The sequence below is a fragment of the Lynx rufus genome, unplaced genomic scaffold (assembly GCF_022079265.1).
Source record: "Lynx rufus isolate CCGP_SWC_20201006 ecotype Redwood Valley unplaced genomic scaffold, mLynRuf1.p SCAF_1, whole genome shotgun sequence".
Lineage (NCBI taxonomy): Eukaryota > Metazoa > Chordata > Mammalia > Carnivora > Felidae > Lynx > Lynx rufus.
Window position 1 is genome coordinate 174,397,387 of NW_025814823.1, and position 19,260 is coordinate 174,416,646.

The 19,260-nt window shown below is 51.4% G+C and overlaps 1 protein-coding gene across 1 annotated transcript; it reads right to left on the minus strand.

The window, feature by feature from the left end:
- Window positions 1-16,765: 16,765 nt before the first annotated feature.
- CPLX2 (complexin 2) lies at window positions 16,766-18,071 on the minus strand. Its single transcript, XM_047072821.1, has 3 exons — window positions 18,041-18,071; window positions 17,729-17,904; window positions 16,766-16,963 (listed from the first exon to the last, which is right to left on the minus strand). Exons 1-3 carry the CDS (start codon window positions 18,069-18,071, stop codon window positions 16,766-16,768), a joined length of 405 nt encoding a protein of 134 aa, XP_046928777.1.
- Between the last annotated feature and the right edge of the window lie 1,189 nt (window positions 18,072-19,260).

The window sequence follows — 19,260 nt, forward strand, 5'->3', positions numbered from 1 at the left end:
GATAAGTGCAACAACAGTTCCTGTCATATAGTAAACACTAGTATGTATTATCTCTGTGGAGGCATAGTGGAAGGAATAAGACTGCTTGGAGGTGGCGGTGAGTGGGGTTTTGAAGGCTAAATAGGAGTTCACAAGGTAGAAAGTGGAAATAGTACGTTCTAACACAGGAAATAGTATGGGGTCTTCTAGCTTGCCTTCAGGTGTTAACTCAGTTCCAAGGAGGATGTAACTGAATCTCATACAGAAGATGTGGCCTGCCTAAAGTCAAGCATGCAGGAATGCAGAGCTCCATACCCAGTTCTGTCTGACTCTGACCCCGGTGGTTAATGCTCAAGTTAGAACATGTGTACTACCATTCTCGAGACCTATTTGTGTTGTAGTTCAGGGCTGATAAATTGGGTTGCTGTGGCATGTGAGGCAGCCTTGCCCTCTGAAGGAAGAAAAATCACCTGGTGCTCAAGGGCACAAACCGGGGTACCTTCTCTGAGCTCTGCTTTCTAGGTAAGCTCTGCTCCCAAGCAAGTTTCCCCCAGAAAGTGGCAAGATGGCTGCTGGCAGCTTAACTGGGCCAGCAGAGGTACTGCAGAGGAGAGAGGGAGCCCCTTTCCTAGTGGTTGCAATTAATGTTTTTATTTATTTTTGAGACAGAGAGAGACAGAGCATGAGCAGGGGAGGGGAAGAGAGAGAGGGAGACACAGAATCGGAAGCAGGCTCCAGGCTCTGAGCTGTCAGCACAGAGCCCGACGGGGGGCTCGAACTGACGGAGTGTGAGATCATGACCTGAGCTGAAGTCGGACGCTTAACCGACCCAGGCGCCCCTCCTGGTGGTTGCAGTTAAAGTCTTAGGCAGGGTTCTCATTGGTCATGCTTGGGTGACAAGGCTACCAGTCGGCCAATGGTTAGGAGAATGTGGCCTTCTCACTAAGGCCGAAGTGACCTGTCGTAGGTCACGTCGTGACCATCACAGAACCAATCAAGTGGCTAAAAGATGTGGCCCTCTCATTGGTCACACCTGGGTCGCATGGCCATCACTGAACCAATCAAGTGGCTAGGGGAATGTAGTCCTCTCACAGATCAGGCCTCTCACGTGACCAGAGGAGCCAGAACTACAAGGGTCTAGAGTGGAGGAAGGGTGGTCCCCTAAAGTGATATTGGGGTCCTGCACCCAGTAAAGGGGGAGATGGCTGGCTGGCAAACCCAGTGGATGTTCTTCATAGAGCCCCAGACAGGCCCATCCATTCGTCTCTTATGACCTGGGGCTGAGGGAAGCCTGGGACACCTGAGCCGGGGGTCAGGAACGCTTTCCTGGAGCCCTTTAGTGAAAAGCATCTGGCCCCAGGCAGCAGCATGCATGGCAGTACAATAGTTCCTAACAGTGGAGGAGCTATGCCAGTGAACCGGTTTGGTTATGGTCAACTCTGTGGATGGGGTGGGCAGTGTCCTATACCCTCCTCACGCTGTCCTGATTGCAGTTTGGAGCAAACAGTTACGATGGAAGCATCTGAGCTTCCATGATTCGTGGGCTGGCCATAGGCTCCACCCGACCAGGCCTTCCAGGGATTCGCCAGTGGTTAAGCAAGAGGAGGAAACGAGTTTTACAAATTAGTACCAACACCTGGAGGGACAGAACCAGCCCAGGGGAAACCATATAGGGAGTCCAGTCCCCACAGTATCCACTGATGCATTGTGCAGAGAAACCTCTGTTTCCAGGGTAACCACCACATCCTGATTGGACATCTCACCTTGCCAAGGAGGGCAATTTGAAACATTCTGGTATATAATTTATTGCAGACATTCTGTGGTATAGGCCCTGTGTCAAGTGCTTTACATATATGACCTCCTTTCATCCTCCCTGCACTGAGGGCGTATCATTGTCCCCATTTTACAGACAAATGAACCAAGACTCGAGGATGTTAGGAAACTTCTCCCAAGATCACATACTAAGAGGGAATGCTGCCCATTTGATGTCCAAGCCCCAGTTCTTCTGAGCTGGGCCTCCTTTGATGCTGGGGACCAGAGACCCAGTTGCAACCCAACCCCCCCCCCGCCCCCAAAACGTGGCAGGTGAGCTGAGCTGCGTGTCTCCCACAGTTACTCAGCAGATGTTCTGAGGATGCTCAAAGACGAGGCACAGGATGGGGCTTCACTTTATGGTCCCAGGTCTCCTGCCCCAGACAGTTCCCTTGTGGCGTCTCCCAGAGTCCAGAGCTTCGTTTTTTATCTGAAGCCTGGCAATTTGGGGCCCAGATGAGGCCCCTAGGCCTGAGTGCTTCAGTGGGGAGGATGGGAGGTTTCAGAGAGGGACAAGAGGGGTGGGAGTAGGCGGGGAGGGGTAGAGCCCAAGGACTCAGAGGAGGTGGGAGACAGGGAGGCAGCTTCATTAGTCTGTCCCCAGGGAACTTGGCAGCCAGTTATTAGGCACTCCCTAGGATGGTGAGCTTGGCAGATGAGGGAAGAAAACAACATGGGAGTTGTGGGTGTGGGCTGGGGTTGGTTCTGCCTCTTCTGGACCAGGGGATCCCTTCTTTTCATCATATGAGGGGAGGGCTGAGGTTCTCCAGGGCCTAAACCTGTCACCATGGTGCAAGCCCCTCCTTGACAGCAGGGACAGTGTCATGAGCATCCTTGGATGCAGGAAAGGAGCTGAACTGACGCCAGTGCTGGTCCCTAGGGCACCTTGACGGTGCACTCCCCCACTGAGGCTTCTTGGCTACTATGGTGGTTGCGCCAAGGCTGTGGTGTCTACTGGACCCTTACCCTCTGTCCTGTGTCTGAGAATCCCACCAGTCCTACTTGTAGTCTTGAGGCTACGTACTGTTGCTCCCATACTGTAGATCCATCTCCCTTATCATTTTCCCTTTTCTCCAGTAGAAAGAAATCTGTTAAGTTTCCCTCAGACTTCTTCTCTTCTCCTCTCCCACCAGCCCCTTGGCCTTGAAAGTTATCAGTGATGACTTAAACCCTACTTGCAGCTCAGACTCTTTGCTGAGCAGCTGCCTCCTGGGCATCTCCCAGGGGTGCTCCTGGGCTCCACAGACTCTACCACTACTCATCCGCCTACCCTGCTCTGCCTCTGTGGCATCCCATCTTGGAGAAGGGCTCCACTGTCTGCCCACTAGCCCAGCCCAGGGCACACAGAGTCGCTCCCAACTCTCTTCTTCCCCTGACCTACCACAGGTAAGCCAAACCTTTACTAGCTTTCCACCAACTCTTTTAACTACCTTCTTCATGGCTGTGCTCTGGTTCACTCACCTTTCCTTCTTTCCTGGAGTCTCCACGTTGATCTCTGAGCCCCTGGTTGACCATCCATCCTGCCTGTCCATAGCTCTCTCCTGTTTTAAGATTCTCAGTGGCTCCCCCAGCACCCCCAGATGAAATCTGTACTCCTTGTCTTAGCATTCTGAGCTCCATGTGGCCTGGCCTCTACTGCAGCCTCTGCTTCCACACCTCCTCCAACACTTTGCATGTTCCAGTTCCCACAGTGTGCCATGTTCCCTCCACTCTGAGTCTTTGCTCATGCTGTTCTCTCTCCCAGGAATGTCTCTCCCCACTTTTGGTTGTAAGTACACTCAGCTTTTGACTCCTCCAGGAAATGCTCCCTGAACATGTGCCCACTCCCCGCCTTCAGCAGGTCTAGGTGTCTCTGTTGTGGGCTCTTATAACATCCCACATGCTTCTACATCATGGCGCTTAGCACTCTCAGTTACAGTTGACTGCAGATCTGTCTTCTGCCCTCTGCTAGCTGTGGGAGCTTGGAGAGCCAGGGTTGGGTATCTTGCTGGTCGTGCTCTCTGGCATCCACCTGAGTCAGGCCTGTGGTATATGCTTAAGCAGGGCTGCAGAAGAAATGAAATGTCTACCAATCTCTCAAATGTCAACATCAGGGTCTTTTGATGTATGTATTAGTTTCCTATCCCTGCTGTAACAAATTACTACAAGCTTAGTAGCAATGCAAATTTAGTCTACAATTCTAGAGATCAGAAATCTGATGGGGCCTGGTCTCACTGTGCCAAAATCAAAGGGTGGACAGGTCTGGGTTTCTTCTGGAGGCTCTAAGGGAGAATCTATTTCCTTGTCTTTTCCAGTTTCCGGGGCCTTTTCCACTTACCTTGGCTTGTGGGCACTTTCTCCATTTCAAAGCCACCAATGTTGGGCTGGGTCCTTCTCATGGTACCATCTCTCTTTTCTGCCTCCCTCTTTCACTTTTAAGGACCCTGGTGATTACATTGAGCCCAACTGGAAAATCCAGTATAATCTCCCTATTTTAAGGTCAGCTTATTAGCAACCTTAATTTCATTTGCAGCCTTAATTCCTCTTTGCCGTGTAAATTAACAAGACATTCACAGGTTCGAGGGATTAGGACATGGACATCTCTGGGTGGCCACTGTCCTGCCCATCACAATAAGGAAGAAGCTGGAGAAGCCAGTGCCATGTGGGGAGAGGTACCCCTCTGTGAGACTCTAAGAATGGGGGACACCAGGGGCAAAAGGACAGTCAGGGTCAGATAGCAGGATGATTTGATGCAGGTTAAGAGAGTTTTGGGAGAGCCAGAAAGGGATTTCCGCCTGTCATGGTCAAACCTGCAAGTGGTAGAAACCCAGCCAAAACTGGCTTTAAGGACCAGGGGGATTTACTGACACATGAGACTAAAACATCACACACAGGTAAGAATTCCTCCAAGTACAGCTGGGTTGGGGGTCAGAGGATGTCCCACAACTCCACTTGCCTCCACCTCCCAAATCTCCTTTCAACCCCAGCTTGGCTTTATTCTCAGTCCACATGAGATGGCAACATAGCAGCAGTCACTGCCACCCCCAGCCTCCAGGTTTAAGTGAGCCAGAGCAACTGCCACCTCTCAGCAGGTCTCCCTGCCCTGCCTTGCCTTGCCTTGCTTTGCCTTGCCTTGCCTGGGTCTTGAGTCTAGCTCCCAACCAATCATGGGGCCAGGGGGCTGGATTTCACTCAAATCATGGGTAGATAACAGAGGAAGAGTGGGTTCCTAAAGGAAATTCTGATGGCTGTTTTCCCCGATGGGTGATGCTCCCTGTATTCTCTTAGGGAGACAGGATTAAGAGGAGACCTGGGTCCCGATTCTGGTTCCTCTGCTAACTTGCTGCTGTGTGACTTTGAGCGAGTTACTTATTAACCTCTCTGGGCCTGACTGTAGAATGAGGGGGTGAGGTGGGATGCCCTCTAAGGGACCTTACCACTCAGAGGCCTTTCCCATCTGTTTAGCCCATCTGTTTTCTTGTGAGTCTAGATACTAGTGGTAAAGATCCTTAGAAAACCTGGTAGTCGGAGAAGTAGTAGGGGAAGCTGCTCAGAGTGGAGCCAAGTTTGGGATCTGTGGCAGGGCCAGGGAGGTGGGCTAGAGCATGTGAAGTGCTGGGTTCATGGGACAGTTGGGGGCCTGAGCAAATGGCCAGTGGCTATCAAGACTTAGGGCTTGTCTGTTGCCAGGGTCAAACCTCACTCTGCTTGTATCGAGCTTAGCGCGTGGCCACGGTTGGGGTTGTTGTGTGAGTTGGCATCACTGTGTGACTGTGGTAAAGACTCAGTCTGGGTCCAGGCTGGGGACCAGAAGCTGGTCAGCAGGAGACAGGGCAGATGCTCTCAACTGGTATATGGGGGAGCCAGGTGTCACACAAAAGTGACTGGCCACATGTGACTTCTCAATTATTCTCACCTAACATATTATATATTTTACTTATTCTTTTGTTTTTTGTCTGCTTCCTTTTACTAGAATGTCAATTCCCTGAGGACAACCACTTTGTTCTCTAGCTCCTAGAACAGTGCCTGGCACATCGTAGGTGCTCAATAAATAGTTGTCTGAATAATGCAGAGGTATGTGCATGCAGGTGAGGCCAATGCTGTGTGCATTAAGTTACCAGTTCCCCAACCTTGCCATTCATTTGAACCACCTGGAGATCTTATAAGAACGCCAGTGCCCAGGGTACAGCCCTTACCAGTTGAGTCAGAATATCTGGGGGACCAAACTAGGCACTGGTATTTTTAAAAAACCGCCAGATAGTCCCACTTGCTGCAAAGTTTGAGAGGTGCTCACTGCATTAGACCACGTGAAGTGTGGGGTGGGGAGTATGTGCCGGCTCATGAGGACACACACACAGTGGTTCTGGGTGGTAGGATGGAGACTTTTTGTCCTAGATCTCTATCACATTCTCCGGACACCCGCCACGGAGGTGATTACTTTGCTCTCAAAATGGATTTTGGCCGCGAGTCAAGAAGAGCTCTCGCTTCCCAGCTAAACGATGGCAAATCAATTTGAGGACTCTGCTGGAGCTGCTGATTAGGGCTGGCAGCCAGGGAGCCCTCTGGCTGTCAGAGCCATGGCAGGACTCAGCGAGGCCTTTGAGAGGAGGTGGCAGGCAGGAGCTGGGACCAGCCTTGGGGTCCAAGAACCCAGCCTTCTCCTGGGGGACATGGGAAGCCTAGATGGGGCTGCTGTCCACTTTGGGAGTGCAATCTCCATTTATTTAGGACAGCAATATTAATAGTATTAGTCATCATTTATTAAGAACTTGTATGTGCTGGGCACTTTAATACATTTGTTGCCATAATTGGGCAATGCAAGTATTATTATCCTTTAGTATGGAGTCCCTGAGAGGTAAAATAATGTGTTCAAGATCAAATGGCTTCCACATAACAAGTCAGGCTTATAACCAGGTCTGCTTGGGAAAAACCCAAATGTTTTCTCATGATGCTCTGTTGTGTGTTCGTGTACATGTCTGGACTCTGAGCTCTCATGACCATATCAGATTCAGGTTTAAAAGGCAGCTCCTATCCCAGTGTTTGGCCATGGGGAGTTTGCTGGAGGAAGAAAGGAATGAGGACATGTTTGCTGAGTGGATGGATGAATGAAAGAGTAGTTGCTGACTAGGGGCAGAAGGTGGGATGAGGTATGCGTTGTGAGGTAGGCAGCCTCCAAGATGGCCTGCAGCCCCCAGTGATCGTCCCTCCTGCTGTTCATGCCCTGTGTAGTATCCTCCTACATTGAATCAGAGCTGGTCTGTGTGACCAGCAGAATACTGGAGAAGCGATGGTGTGACTTTCGAGGCTAGGTCATGAAAGACATTGCATCTTCCACCTTGCTCTCTTGGATTACTCACTCTGGGAGAGACTAGCTTCCCTATCACGAGGACACTTCAGAAGCCCTTTGGAGAGGGAGACTTCTGCCAGAAAGCCAGTGCCAGTTTGGCAGCAATGTGATGGAGGCGTCTTGGAGGTGGATCCTCAAGCCCTAGTTAAGACTTCAGATGAGACCTCAGCCCCAGCTGACATCTTTTTTTTTATGTTTATTTATTTTTAAGAGAGAGAGAAAGAGAGAGAGAGAGCGAGCAGGGGAGGGGCAGAGAGAGGTGGGGACAGAAGACCCAAAGCAGGCTCTGTGCTGATAGCAGAGAGTCAGATGCAGGGCTCGAACTCATGAACTGTGAGATCATGACCTGAGCCAAAGTTGCATGCTTAACCAACTGAACCACCCAGGTGCCCCCCAGCTGACATCTTAATTGCAACTTTATGAGAGACCCCAATCCATAAATAGCCATGAAGCTACAACAGAATTTTTTGACTCTCAGAAACTGTGAGAGAAAAAGAAATGTTTGTTTCACGCTACTAAGTTTTGGGATAATTTGTTATGCAACAACAGATAACTCATGCATATTGCTAAGTCTTCTGAGCTGATGAGAGCTTCCTGGAATAGGCAGTTTATTCCCTCTTGTCCCCTTTCTCACTTGTGACTCCTGACTCTCAGTTTATTTTGTATGTATTACAGTAAAAAGACATGAGAGTTGGTTTTAAATCCAGGTTCCCAGTTTACTATTTGGATGACCTGAGGATTTTTATTGAAATTAATTCTTCTCCTTATCCCTTTTTACTTTTTATCCCTCCTTTCCTATCCTTTTTTCTTGTCTTCATCAGTCTTGCCATAGTAAGAGTAGCATTTTGTAGTAATGGCTGTCATTTTTTAAGTAACTGTTATGCACCAGGCACTGTGTTAGGGGATCCACAGACATTATTTAATTTAGTTCCCTTAATTGGTGGTGGTGGTGGGGTTAGTTATTATTGTATTCTATTATTTTGTTTTTTATTTTAATTCCAGTATAGATAACATACATTATATACTCATTTATTTTAAATAGATAAGGAGACCAAGGTCCAGAGAGTCACATGCCCAAGACCGGACAGAAAGAATCAATATTCCAAGCCAGGTTTGTCTGCAAACCAAAGCCTATGCTCATTTCCATTATACGTCTCTACTTCTGAGCCCCAGTGTTGTAATATGTAACATGGGCATAATTCTGACCTCACAGATCCCTGTCAGGATGAGCAAAGGTGGTGCCTTTAGAGCAACAACCCTATTATGGCATGGAGCGAGGGCCTAGTAAGTGGGAGGCTTCCTTGATCTTCCTATTCTCCCCTCCCCACTTATGTACTTTACAATGGGCTATCCTAGCCCTTGTATAGACAGGGTCATGTCATTGCCTGTCACTGCAGTACCAACAGGGAGTTGATGAGACCGATGGGCCTGCCCCAGGGTGGACGGGGTGCATGCCTGGGTCTGGAATCCAAGGAGATGGTAGCACTAGCAGCTCTTGCTCACCCACTGACCCTTACCTTGTGCTAGCCCTGTTCCTGCCCCAACTCACACAGAGATGAAGGAAGGAAGGAACACGCATTCAAACCTAGGTCAGTACCTGTGGAGAGGCCATTGTGTAGAGATGGCTCCAGCTGGAGGATCCCAGCTGAGAAAACGTTGGGGGGTGGGGAGGGATATTGAATCATCTCTTATATCAGGCAAGAAATCCCAATTAATTACAAGTGCTAAGTGAGTGGTCTGGAAGCAGACTTTTGCAGTCAATTAAAGGGATGCTGGAGGAAGCTTCATTAACCCCCTGCCTCCTGGCAACTTTTGGTTTAGGAGAAAGAAGGCATCTGTCTGTAATGAGCTCCCCCACACTGTGGGGAATGCAAGCAGAGAGTGCCCTCCACCAAAGATGGCACAAGAGGGACTCCTGGGTTGCATGGAAGGATGGATTCGTGATGTCCTATGCTTTGATCCCTGTGGTAAATGAAGTTGTAAAGACATTGCTCCATTTGGAGGCCAGCCCATGCACAGTGCAGTTTGTGCTTTTCTTGTCCTTCTCCAGCATGGACAGCAGAATGGCCACTAGACTCTCCCCAGGTGCCTCAAACACAGGAGCCCCAAACTAAACTCATTATCTTCCCCCAAACCTGTCTCCGCAAATTTTTCAGATCTTGAAGAATGGAGCCACCCAAGATGGAGACACAGGCTTTGGCCTCAACCCCTTCCTGTTCCATGCCCTACACATTCAATCCTTAAGTCCTGCCAATTTGCCCTCCTATGTAGTACCCCCAGTTTATCTGTTTCTCTCAGGCCCTTTGCCATTGCCTAAGGTCGGGCCTTACCATCTCCAGCCTTGACATTGTACTAGCTCCTTCTTGGGGCCCAGTTCATTCTCCTCCCAGCCCTAATGATCTTTCTCAATCTGCCCACCTGATCATATCACACCTCTGCTCAAGACCCTTCAGTGGCTCCCCATGGTCTGCAGGGAGAGCCCAAGCTCCATCTCCTGGCACCCTGGTTGATGTCCCCAGGCTTTCAGCTTTTCATCAAGAATTTAATAAGCTCCTGCAGATGTCCCCTGCTTCTCCCTCCTTGACACCCACCACCCATGCTCAGACTACTTTTGTCTCCTCCCTGCTTTTGCTCATGCCAGCCCTTCCGCCTGGAGTGCCCTCCTTCTCTACCAGGTTGACTTCTCATTTAAGACTCATCTGAGATATTGCCTCCTCCCGGGAGCCTTCCCCAAGCATCCTGAGTTTGCTTTTATCACTGCACATGTTATGGTGGCTAATTGGCCTATTTATCTGCCTGTCTCCTCCTTTAGTAGGTAGATTCCTGGTAGAAAGGGCTGTGTGATTGGTGTTCTCGGTGTCTAGTGTGTGATTGGTGTTCTTGGTGCTTAGCAAAGTGGTAGGAGCTCAGTAAGTGCTATTGAAGAAAGGGTTAAGACTATGAGGGGGAAGACCTTTGGGACTAACAGTGAGAGGATGCTGTCATTTCCCGACTGGGGCACAGGATTCTGTGGCGTGCCACTGAGTGTCAAGGAGGGGCAAAGTGGGCAGAGAGAAGCATCTGAGTGTCTGGGGCTGAGTTGTTTACTGAAGAGGGACCTGAGTCTTGAAAGGACAGTGTCTCATGTGCTGATAGAGCACACAGATGGACTTCTAGGGAAGCCCAAAGATCTTGTGTTCCATTTCTCTCCAATCTTCATCCTTGGAAGGCCCTCAGAGCCTAGCCACTGACTCTGGGAATGGTCTCAGTCTTGCAGAGGCCTGAGGGGAACCAACTGTTGGCCCTTATTCTGCTCTGACACATTTCCTCCTCCACTTGGGACCCTGTGGTAGATGAGGTTTGGTTCTGGCTCCTCTGAGGTCCTGCTCCACTCCTGCTTATTTGTAGGGAAGGGGGGAGTTGCATCAGGCTCCATAGAGGCAGACCCTAAGATGCCCCCCCAGTGATCCCTGTCCTGTTACATCCTTGTGTAACCCTCTCCCTATGGGTGTGGGCAGGACCTATGACTTCTAACCAATAGAATATGGTAAAAGTGATGGGATGTACTTGCCCAATCAGGTTACATAACATTGAGGCTTCCATCTTATCAGCCTTCTCTGTTGCCTTCTTGGCTTGCACACTTGGATGAAGAAAGGTGCCATGTTGTGAGCTGCCCTAATGAAGGGGCCCACATAGTAAGAAATGAAGGACAGCCTCTGGCCAATAGCCAGCCAGGGACTGAGGCCCTCAATCCAACAGGAACCAAATCTTGGCAACAATCACGTGACCTTGAAAGTGGCCCTTGACATCAGTTGAGACCCCAGCCCTGGCCTGCACTTGACTGCAGCTTGGTGAGAGACCCTGAAGCAGAGAACCCTGGCCTCCTGTGAGAAACTGTGAGATAATAAATACATGTTGCTTTAAGCCTCCAAGTGTGTGGTAATTTGTTATGCAGCAGTAGATAACTAATACAGCCTCCCAGTGCACACTGAGCTCCCCTGACTCTGAGAGGCGAGGAGACCTGTTATCCTTAGTGCACTAGCCCAGACTTATGGGGGGATCTGGGAGAAAGGTAGGATGAGTGATGTTAGGGCATAGGAGAGAAAGGGGTCAGGTTCTGCCTCCCCTCCCCCTATTGTCCAGTAGGTGCAGAGAGCTAGAGGAAAAGTGACTGTGGCCACCAAGCAGAGGAGAGGGAGATTGGTCGCTTGGATCCTGAGTGAGCACTGGGGTTCCTAAGGACCCACTACAGGCTAGACTCTGCAGTGGGTGCTGGGAGGCATTGGGGCACCAGACAGCATGACACCTAGAAGAGCTCCCAAGTTAGAGACAGACACTGCAGCGGCATAAATTGTAGTAGGATTTATAAGGTGCCATTCAGTGAATGGTTGGCATGCAGTGCTAAGAGTGTGCATGTGTGACCCCATTTCTTCCTCACAACTGTGGAGGTCAAAACAATTATTATCCCATTTTACTTGCAAGCACACACTCAGAGGGGTTAAGTGGCTTGTTCAAGATCACTCTGCTGGGTGACAACCCTCTGGCAAACCCAGGGCTGCCTGAGAACATAGTTGTGATGCTCTGTGTGTTGTAAGCACAGCAACAAACCCCGCTGTGGGAAGGGCGATGGGGGGGCTGTGTCAGGGTGGGCGTCACACAGGAGGTGACATCTTGCTGGATCTTGAGAATTTCAGGAGTACACCAGGGAGGGGAAGGGTGTACCATTCATTCCAGGCAGAGGGGAAAGACTCAGCATGTGCATACCATGTGTGCTTGGCTCAGAGTTGGGTGTGGGTCTAACCTAGTAGGTTGGGGTCGTATCTTACAGGGCCATTTTGACGATTTTGCTGTTGTCCTGACCACTGAAGGGTGCTGGGCAGGAGAGTGACATGGTTAAGTTTGTGTTTTGATGAGTCTTCTGGGCAAGGTGGGGTGATGGGGAGAGGATGGGCAGAGGGAAGAGGCAGAAGCTGGGAGACTAGTATGTGGGGAATGGGAGGTGCCTAGACAAGTAGAGAAAAAGTGAGGCCCAGCTTAAGGCAGGGCAATGGTGGGGACAGCCGAGGGTGAAAGAAGGTTCCGTCTTGTCCTGGCTCAACAAGGTCTGGGAAGTGTCTGTGTCCAGGAACAATGCTGAGTGGCACCAGCTCCCACACACGGCCTGGCAGAGAGTAGGAACTCCCTCGGTGTTGGTGGGTGACCAGTAACAGACCTTTGCCCACCCACGGTTCTTGGCTTCATGTCGGCACACCATATCCCAGGGAGCTTTCAGAGAAGGATGGCCAGAGATGGGGTGTGGGGTATTGTGACCAGGCTGGAACACCAGCTCTGGGGGGTTTTCGTACAGTTGAACTTGAAGGGCGGGAGGTGAGTGGCGCTGATCTCTGGGGGCGAGCCCTGACTCTGGCCTTCATTTGTTTCCAATGTCCCAGCCAGAAGTCAGGGTAAAATGGGAGGTTTTCTGAGACCTCTTGAACATTGCAGGTCAGCCCCCCTTGCCTTAGCTGGTGCCCCATGTAACCCTGGTGGTGCCAACAGACAGAAAAGGACAGACAGACTAAGTTGCTGTACAAGGTCTTTTCTTTGTTGTCATGGTTGGTTTGGTACATCTTAGCATCTGCGTCATACAAAGGGGGGAGCAACAGCCATGGCTTTTGGTCAGGTTCAGGGGGCATGAGGGGGTGCCCCTCCCCTCCCCCCAGGCACTGACACATTTAAAGAAAGCAGAGCAACAAGGACACAGCACAGATGTGGGAAAGGGATTCCCCCGCGAGAGCAGGATGGTCGTCCTCACCTGGGTCTCACTAGGACCCCCACCCCCATCCCAGGGCCAGTGGGAGCACCTTCCAACCTCTCCCCAGTGAAGAAGGTGGGCAGCAGGAGCAGGGAGGGGAGTAGGGGACATGTGGGGGAAGGCATATCTTCAGGCATACCCTTATCTGAGCCATCTGATCCCCAGCTGCCTGTCCAGTCAAGGGCCTGTGAGGCCCTCGAAGGATGGAGCAGTTGGGCGGTGGGGTGGGCAACCCTGCCATCTAGGGGCAGGACTCTCAGGACTGGGGCTCTGGCCATAGCCTGGTGGGGGTAGCTTCTTTCCTCATCAGGCCACCTGAGAGGGCCCTGGGCTGCTGAAATACTTCAGTTCACTATCTCTCCCCTTCTCTGTCTCTCTTCCCTCTGTGCCCTCCCTCCCTCTCTCTCTCCCTTTCTGTCTTGTCTCCATGTCTCTCTCTCTCTCTCTCTCTCTCTCTCTCACACACACACACACACACACACACACACACACACACCCATACTTAAGAGGGTCTCTTGACTTCCTGCTTGCCTTTGGAGGAGACCCCACACAGTGTTGCCACTTCCTGGAGCTTCTGAACCTGGAGCTGAGGATGTGCATGTGTGGAAATCCTGGCTTGCTGCCGGCACCGGCATGGGCGATCCAGAGAAGCCTTCTCCCTCCTTTCTTGAGGATGAGCTCCCAGGCACGCAAGCCTGGCAGTGGCCTTCCCTGGCAACCACGCATGCCCACATCAGGTGGTGCCCACTCCCTTGCATCTCATTGTTTGCACCATATACAAATGATTGCTCCTTCTTATTTCTCTAGCTGAAGAATGTCTCCCTGGTATGTTGCATGTGTGCACTGAATTCTGGGACTGCTCCCTCCCTACCACAGCCTCCTAAGTGTATCACATGCATTGCCCCATTTAGGTGTGACACACTCATCCCCCTCCCATCCAGTGGGTCACACACACCTCCCACCCCAGGTACATCATGTAAACATCTCTTTCCTGCTAGAGCACACCCCACACATATTTTGTACCCCCTCTCCCTCCACCTGAGTGTGTTGCACACAACATCTTCACTGGGTCACACACTAGCTTCTTTCCACAGGTCTGCATCGGGAATGACAGTCATCATGTCTCTCTGGACCTGAAGTTGATCACCTGGCAGTGGTTGGAGCCAGGTATGCCCCATGCCGAAATTCTCCCCTGCTCCTGCCTCCAGGAAGACCTCTAGTTCTGCTCAGGGGTAGGCCTGAGGATTCTGGAAGAGTCTGGGACGTTTGCCAGACTCATCCAGCCAGCCTGGAGGGTACTCTCCTATGGGAAAAATCCAGAGCCCGCTGGCGGTGCAGAAGGGCTGTGGAGACCACCAGGGACATTCTCTGAGGGGCTGGTGTCCCTCAGGTCCACCTGGGATATCTTGCATGGCTGTGTTCCCCTGCTCATCTGAAGCTCCCTGGGCCTCCGTCTCTGCTGCCCATCTGTCATTTTCTGTGCTCTGGCACCACCTTTGAGATCTGTGGCCCCTGTCAAGGGGGAGATGTTTTCAAACACTTGGGATCCACATCTGTGTCTGGCTGGGGCTCACACACAGGGTCTGGGGAAGCCTGGGGCCCCTTGACTGCGCTCTGCCTATCTCTGTCCCAGGACCCCAGGGCTCTAGAGAATGACCATCCTGCCCAGGATTAGAGACACAGACAAGCAGACAATAGGGGTGCGAGGTGGCTCCCCATCACAGACACAGGCACAGACACAGGCCCCTTGGTGGGGCAGGACACAAGGGCACAGGGGAGGGGGAGGGGGCGGGGGAGAAGGTCAAGTCCAGGGAGCTAGAGCTGCTGGAGCCCTGCTCCCTAGAGAAGGGACAGACCAGGGGATTTTTCTAGTTCCCTAAACATATGGATTGTTTTGTCTCATCTTTAAAGTATTGCAGTCTAACTGATATGGCTTTAACTATTGGAAACGGACAGAGAAGACACATGTCTGTCTCTGAAATAAAAGCATAAATCCACTAAAATGGAAAACCTGCAGAATGCAAACTGGGGTCAATGAGGCAGGAGCTTCGGGGGCAGGCAAGTCGCCCCCTCCCTGGGCCCTGCTTTTGGGGTAGGCCCCGATGAGGGCCCAGCATGGCTTCTTGGGGCACTGCCAGGGTCAGTCCCAGTGGACTTCTGAGGACCTCAGGCAGGAACCCTCCAAGGGCGGGAGGACTCTAGGCCAAGGACAAGGTCTCCTGTTGGATGTGGCCACCCACGGCCAATGGTTTGGAGGCCAAGAAGGGGGTATGTTACCTATGTTCTTTCTCCCGAAGCACACATTCTGCACACAAGTGCCTATTCAGAGCCATACATGCACACAACACTCTCAGCACATCTGACAGTCTCTCAGACACACACTGTACAACTTCTAACACATACCCATTGCTGCAGACACTCCTGCTATTTTGAAAACACATGCAGATACAGGCTAACACATGCAAACTTGACCACCCATATAAGATGGCTAGAAACAGATATGACATAATTTAAATTCATACATACCCCCTCAAACAAACACACATACACAAGGCTGCCTAACATATACAATCTCTAACACAAGGGTATGATTAACATACACATACAGTCTCAACACACACACTGACAATGCACCCATATGTACAATCTTTGGACGCACAATTGCTGATGCAGTCTCTGCCACATACACGCATGTGTGCATGCACACACACTTTCCTCTCTCATTTGCTCCAAGGCCCCCTGGTTCTCACACAACTGACTGAGCAGGAGGCCTTGACAGTTTGGGGTGGAGGGAACAAATGCCATTTTCACACATCCCAGAGGAGAGTTTGTTCTTGGCCAATGAGATGAATGGACAGATGCCTTCTGTCAAGTGGGAACTGGCTTCTCCCCAAAGGCTTGGGGCTTTGGCCAGGAAGGGTCCTCCTGGGGACCATGGGGCCCTGGAAGCACATGAACAGGATGGGTTGGGGAAGTGGGTGGATAGGAATGGGGGCAGCTTGGCTGTACCAATGGTGAGGTCCCATGGCATGGGCCATCGCTGCCCAATGGCTCCAAGTGTTTTCTGGGAGGCCTGGGAAGCCCCTTGGCTGAGCAAACTGGGCCCAGCCTGGCAGTGGGGCCCCAGGACCCAAGCAGAGAGCGGGGAGACAAGGGGCTGCTCTACCCTGGGACCTCTCCACAGATGAGTTAAAGTCCAAAGAGGATCCGTTTGGAGGGACTGGCTTGGCAGGGGCCATGCCTCTTCAGGTGGGGGTTGGGAGAGGAGTGCTCCTGGGCTGGGTGTCATCTCAGGGGGAGGGAAGAAGGAGAGCCCCAGCCTCCTGCCCAGACCTAGGCCTGGCCAGAATACAACAGGGCCTCTCAGGCTGGGCCCTCACAGGGCAGGCTTACCCTGACTCCCTTCCTTAGAACCAGGCCACTCAGTGCCCCTACCCTGACCTAGAGGCCCACTGTGGGTCAGAGGCCAAAGGTCGGCATGCTGGGCAGGGCTGGAATGTGTCATTACTTTGGCTGGCTGGGGACAATGGTCCTCCTGGCAGTGGGGTGCATGAAGGAATGTATGGGGGTTACCACACTAGCATAGACCTTAGGCTTCTGGAGGGGGCCCTCAGTGCCTCTGGCACTGGATTCAACGCCCCCTGCTGGGGGAAGCTGTCTTCCCTTTTTCAAGCAACTGGGAAGTGAGGTGGGGGCTGAATACCCTGGGATGAAGAGGGTGTGAGGGAGTGCTGAGGGGGAGGAGTCCTGGCCAGGGAAGGGGGGCAGAGGTCAACTGAGGTTTTCCCCTTCAGAACTGAGACTTAACTGAATGAAAAGAAAGAACCAAAAAAAAAAAAGTAACAAGTGGAGTGGGAACAGGGCAGGAGGGCCGGTTACTTCTTGAACATGTCCTGCAGTGGCCCGGGGAGGTATTTGAGCACCGTGTCCAGGATGCTCTCCTCCTCTTCCTCCTCCTCATCCCCACAGCCTGCAGGGATAGCCTTCTTGGGCCGGGTCAGGCTTCCCTCGCAGGGCTGCTCCAGGGCTGCCTTCTCCTCTGCCTCCTTCTCTTCCTTCTTCTTCAGCCCGTACTGGGAAGGGGGGAGGGCAGACATGAACATGAATGGGGCAAGGAGAGAGCTGGATCTCAAGGTCAAGCTGGCTCATCCGGGGCCGCCACTCATGGAAACTCCCCAAGCCTTAGTCCTCTCATCTATAAAATAGGGATAAGGATGCCTTCCTTATGGGATTGTGCCTGTTCTCGGCAGGTGTTCCAGAAAAGAGAGTCGGTGCATAGGGTTTCCTTTAAAATTAATACCTGCCCATAATAACTTCTCTGCCCTTCTGACATCCCCCAAGATTTCACATCTGAAAGTCCTCCCATAGGTTTCGATGACAAAACTTGATCTGAGCTGATGGGAGGCTACTTATAGCCTTGTTTTTTTGCAGTGGTGAGACTAGACATGTATGGAACTGCTTGGCATCAGGTGGCAGCTGCAGACCCATTGAGAGTGACACGTAACAATAACAGGTGCTTAGGGCACTACGGTACTTTCCCCAAATTCCCAAATTCTGGATTGCAAACATTTGGTCTCCAGTCTTGGGCACAAGACTGCGGACCATAGCAGCAAACATTCGGGAGCGCTTATCGTGTGCATTATCTTACTTAATCGCCATAACCCTCCTTTGAGGGAGGTGTTCCTGTGACACTCCTTTCTCCCTATGAGGAAGAAACCTAGTGAGAGTTAGGTCTAAGGTGAGAGCAGGGATTCAGGGGAGCCTGAGGCCGGGGTTTGGGGGGACCGGCTTGACCTCAGTTCCTTACTCTCCCACGCGGACGGATGGGTGATGCTGACCTTGTCTCGGATCTGCTGCCGGACCTTCTCACGCTCAGCTTCCATGCGCGCATGCTTGGCCTTACGCTCCTCCTCCTGCTGCCGCAGTGCTTCCTGTCGCTCCTCCTCCTTCTTCTGCGCGTCTGGGTCCTTCTCCTCCTCTCCCCCCAGCATCTTCCCCATATCCTTGGTGGCCCCTAAATCGGGTGGGGTGGGGAAGGAGAGGATGGGGTCAGGGGGGACCAGGGCTGGGGATAGAAGGACTTGGTGCTCTGCGGGCCCCTCCCACCTGGATTGAGACCCAGGTCGGGGAGTGAAGGGTGCGGGACTCACCTCCAAGGGCCTGCTTCATGACGAAGTCCATGACGCCGGCTCTAGTTAGCGTGCCTTAGCTCGCAGCCAAGGTTGCATGCAGGGCTCCTGACAAGGCCTGGCTCAGAGATATGTGTCAACCTGCAAAAGTGGAGTCAGGGATCAGATGGGAGAGGCCTCTGTACAGACAGACAGCAGCCTCACCCTGGTTCGGGCCCCAGGCTGCATCAGCCCAGGCCAAGACCCAGTGCTCTGGCACTCAATGGAAAGGGGCTATTTCCTGAGTACTTGCTGCGTGCCAGGCACATATGTGTGGCCAAATATCTTCTGCTTCTGATTTTAAAACCTCATCTTGCCCGTATGGCTTTAATTGGATTGAGTCCAGGAGTGCTAGAAAGAAGGGGGAGTTTGGAGTCAGGCAGAGCTGGGTTCTCATGCCACCCTCATTCCTTATTCACCATGTGACATTCAGCTAGTTCCTGAACCTCCTTAAGCCCCAGTTTCCTCCTCCATAAGATAGAATGGCAGTGCCTCTTTTCCCAGGGCTACTGTGGAGACTGGAGAAAATTCCAGCCTGGGCCACTGGGCCAACCACTAGATGGAATGAGCAGGGGATTAGGGCCCCAGCAAATCAGAGGCCAGTGAAAAACTGAGAACAGTCAGCTTGGATGAACATATCCAGACTTCTGAAATTAGGCAAATGGAGAAATAAGTTACTTTTATTTCAGGAAACATGTAAGTTTTGTGTTTTATAGCTTAATATTGATTTTTATTTTGAATTACACATGGGGGTTGGAGACATGATAATCTTCTTGGGGCTTAGGGCCTTTAAAGTACCGAGCACGGGCCTTGTAAGCACTCAGCTTGTGTTAGTCCTCCTCTTCTCTCTAAATTACCAACTTTCAATTTTTATTATATTTTTTATTCTTTCCTTTTTGGCCTCAGAACATTTTCTCCAAATAAAATCTTAATGAGAATCTCAGTATGCAAGATCCCAATGTTAGTGGGGCGGGGAGGGTAGAGAGCTTGGAAGCTTCCCTCCATCCTTGACCTCCTTCTACCTCGTTCCCCCCACATCCTTGAGAATTTGAACCCTGATACTGTAACTCTGAGAGATTTCCTTTTTATTTTAACCATTCAGTTTCATCACTGGCTTTTCATAGACAAAGCCATCGCAAATCACTTTTTGAGTGTAGATGGGAACATCCCTGACCTATCTAAAGGGTGATGTGGTCACGTGG

Excerpts from the sequence above, each read along its gene's own strand:
- CPLX2 (XM_047072821.1), bottom strand. The coding sequence starts at position 18,071 with ATGGACTTCGTCATGAAGCAGGCCCTTGGAG. Across the intron at positions 17,905-18,040 it reads CATGAAGCAGGCCCTTGGAG|GGGCCACCAAGGATATGGGG; the intron begins GTGAGTCCCGCA and ends CACCCGATTTAG. Across the intron at positions 16,964-17,728 it reads GGCAGCAGATCCGAGACAAG|TACGGGCTGAAGAAGAAGGA; the intron begins GTCAGCATCACC and ends CCCCCTTCCCAG.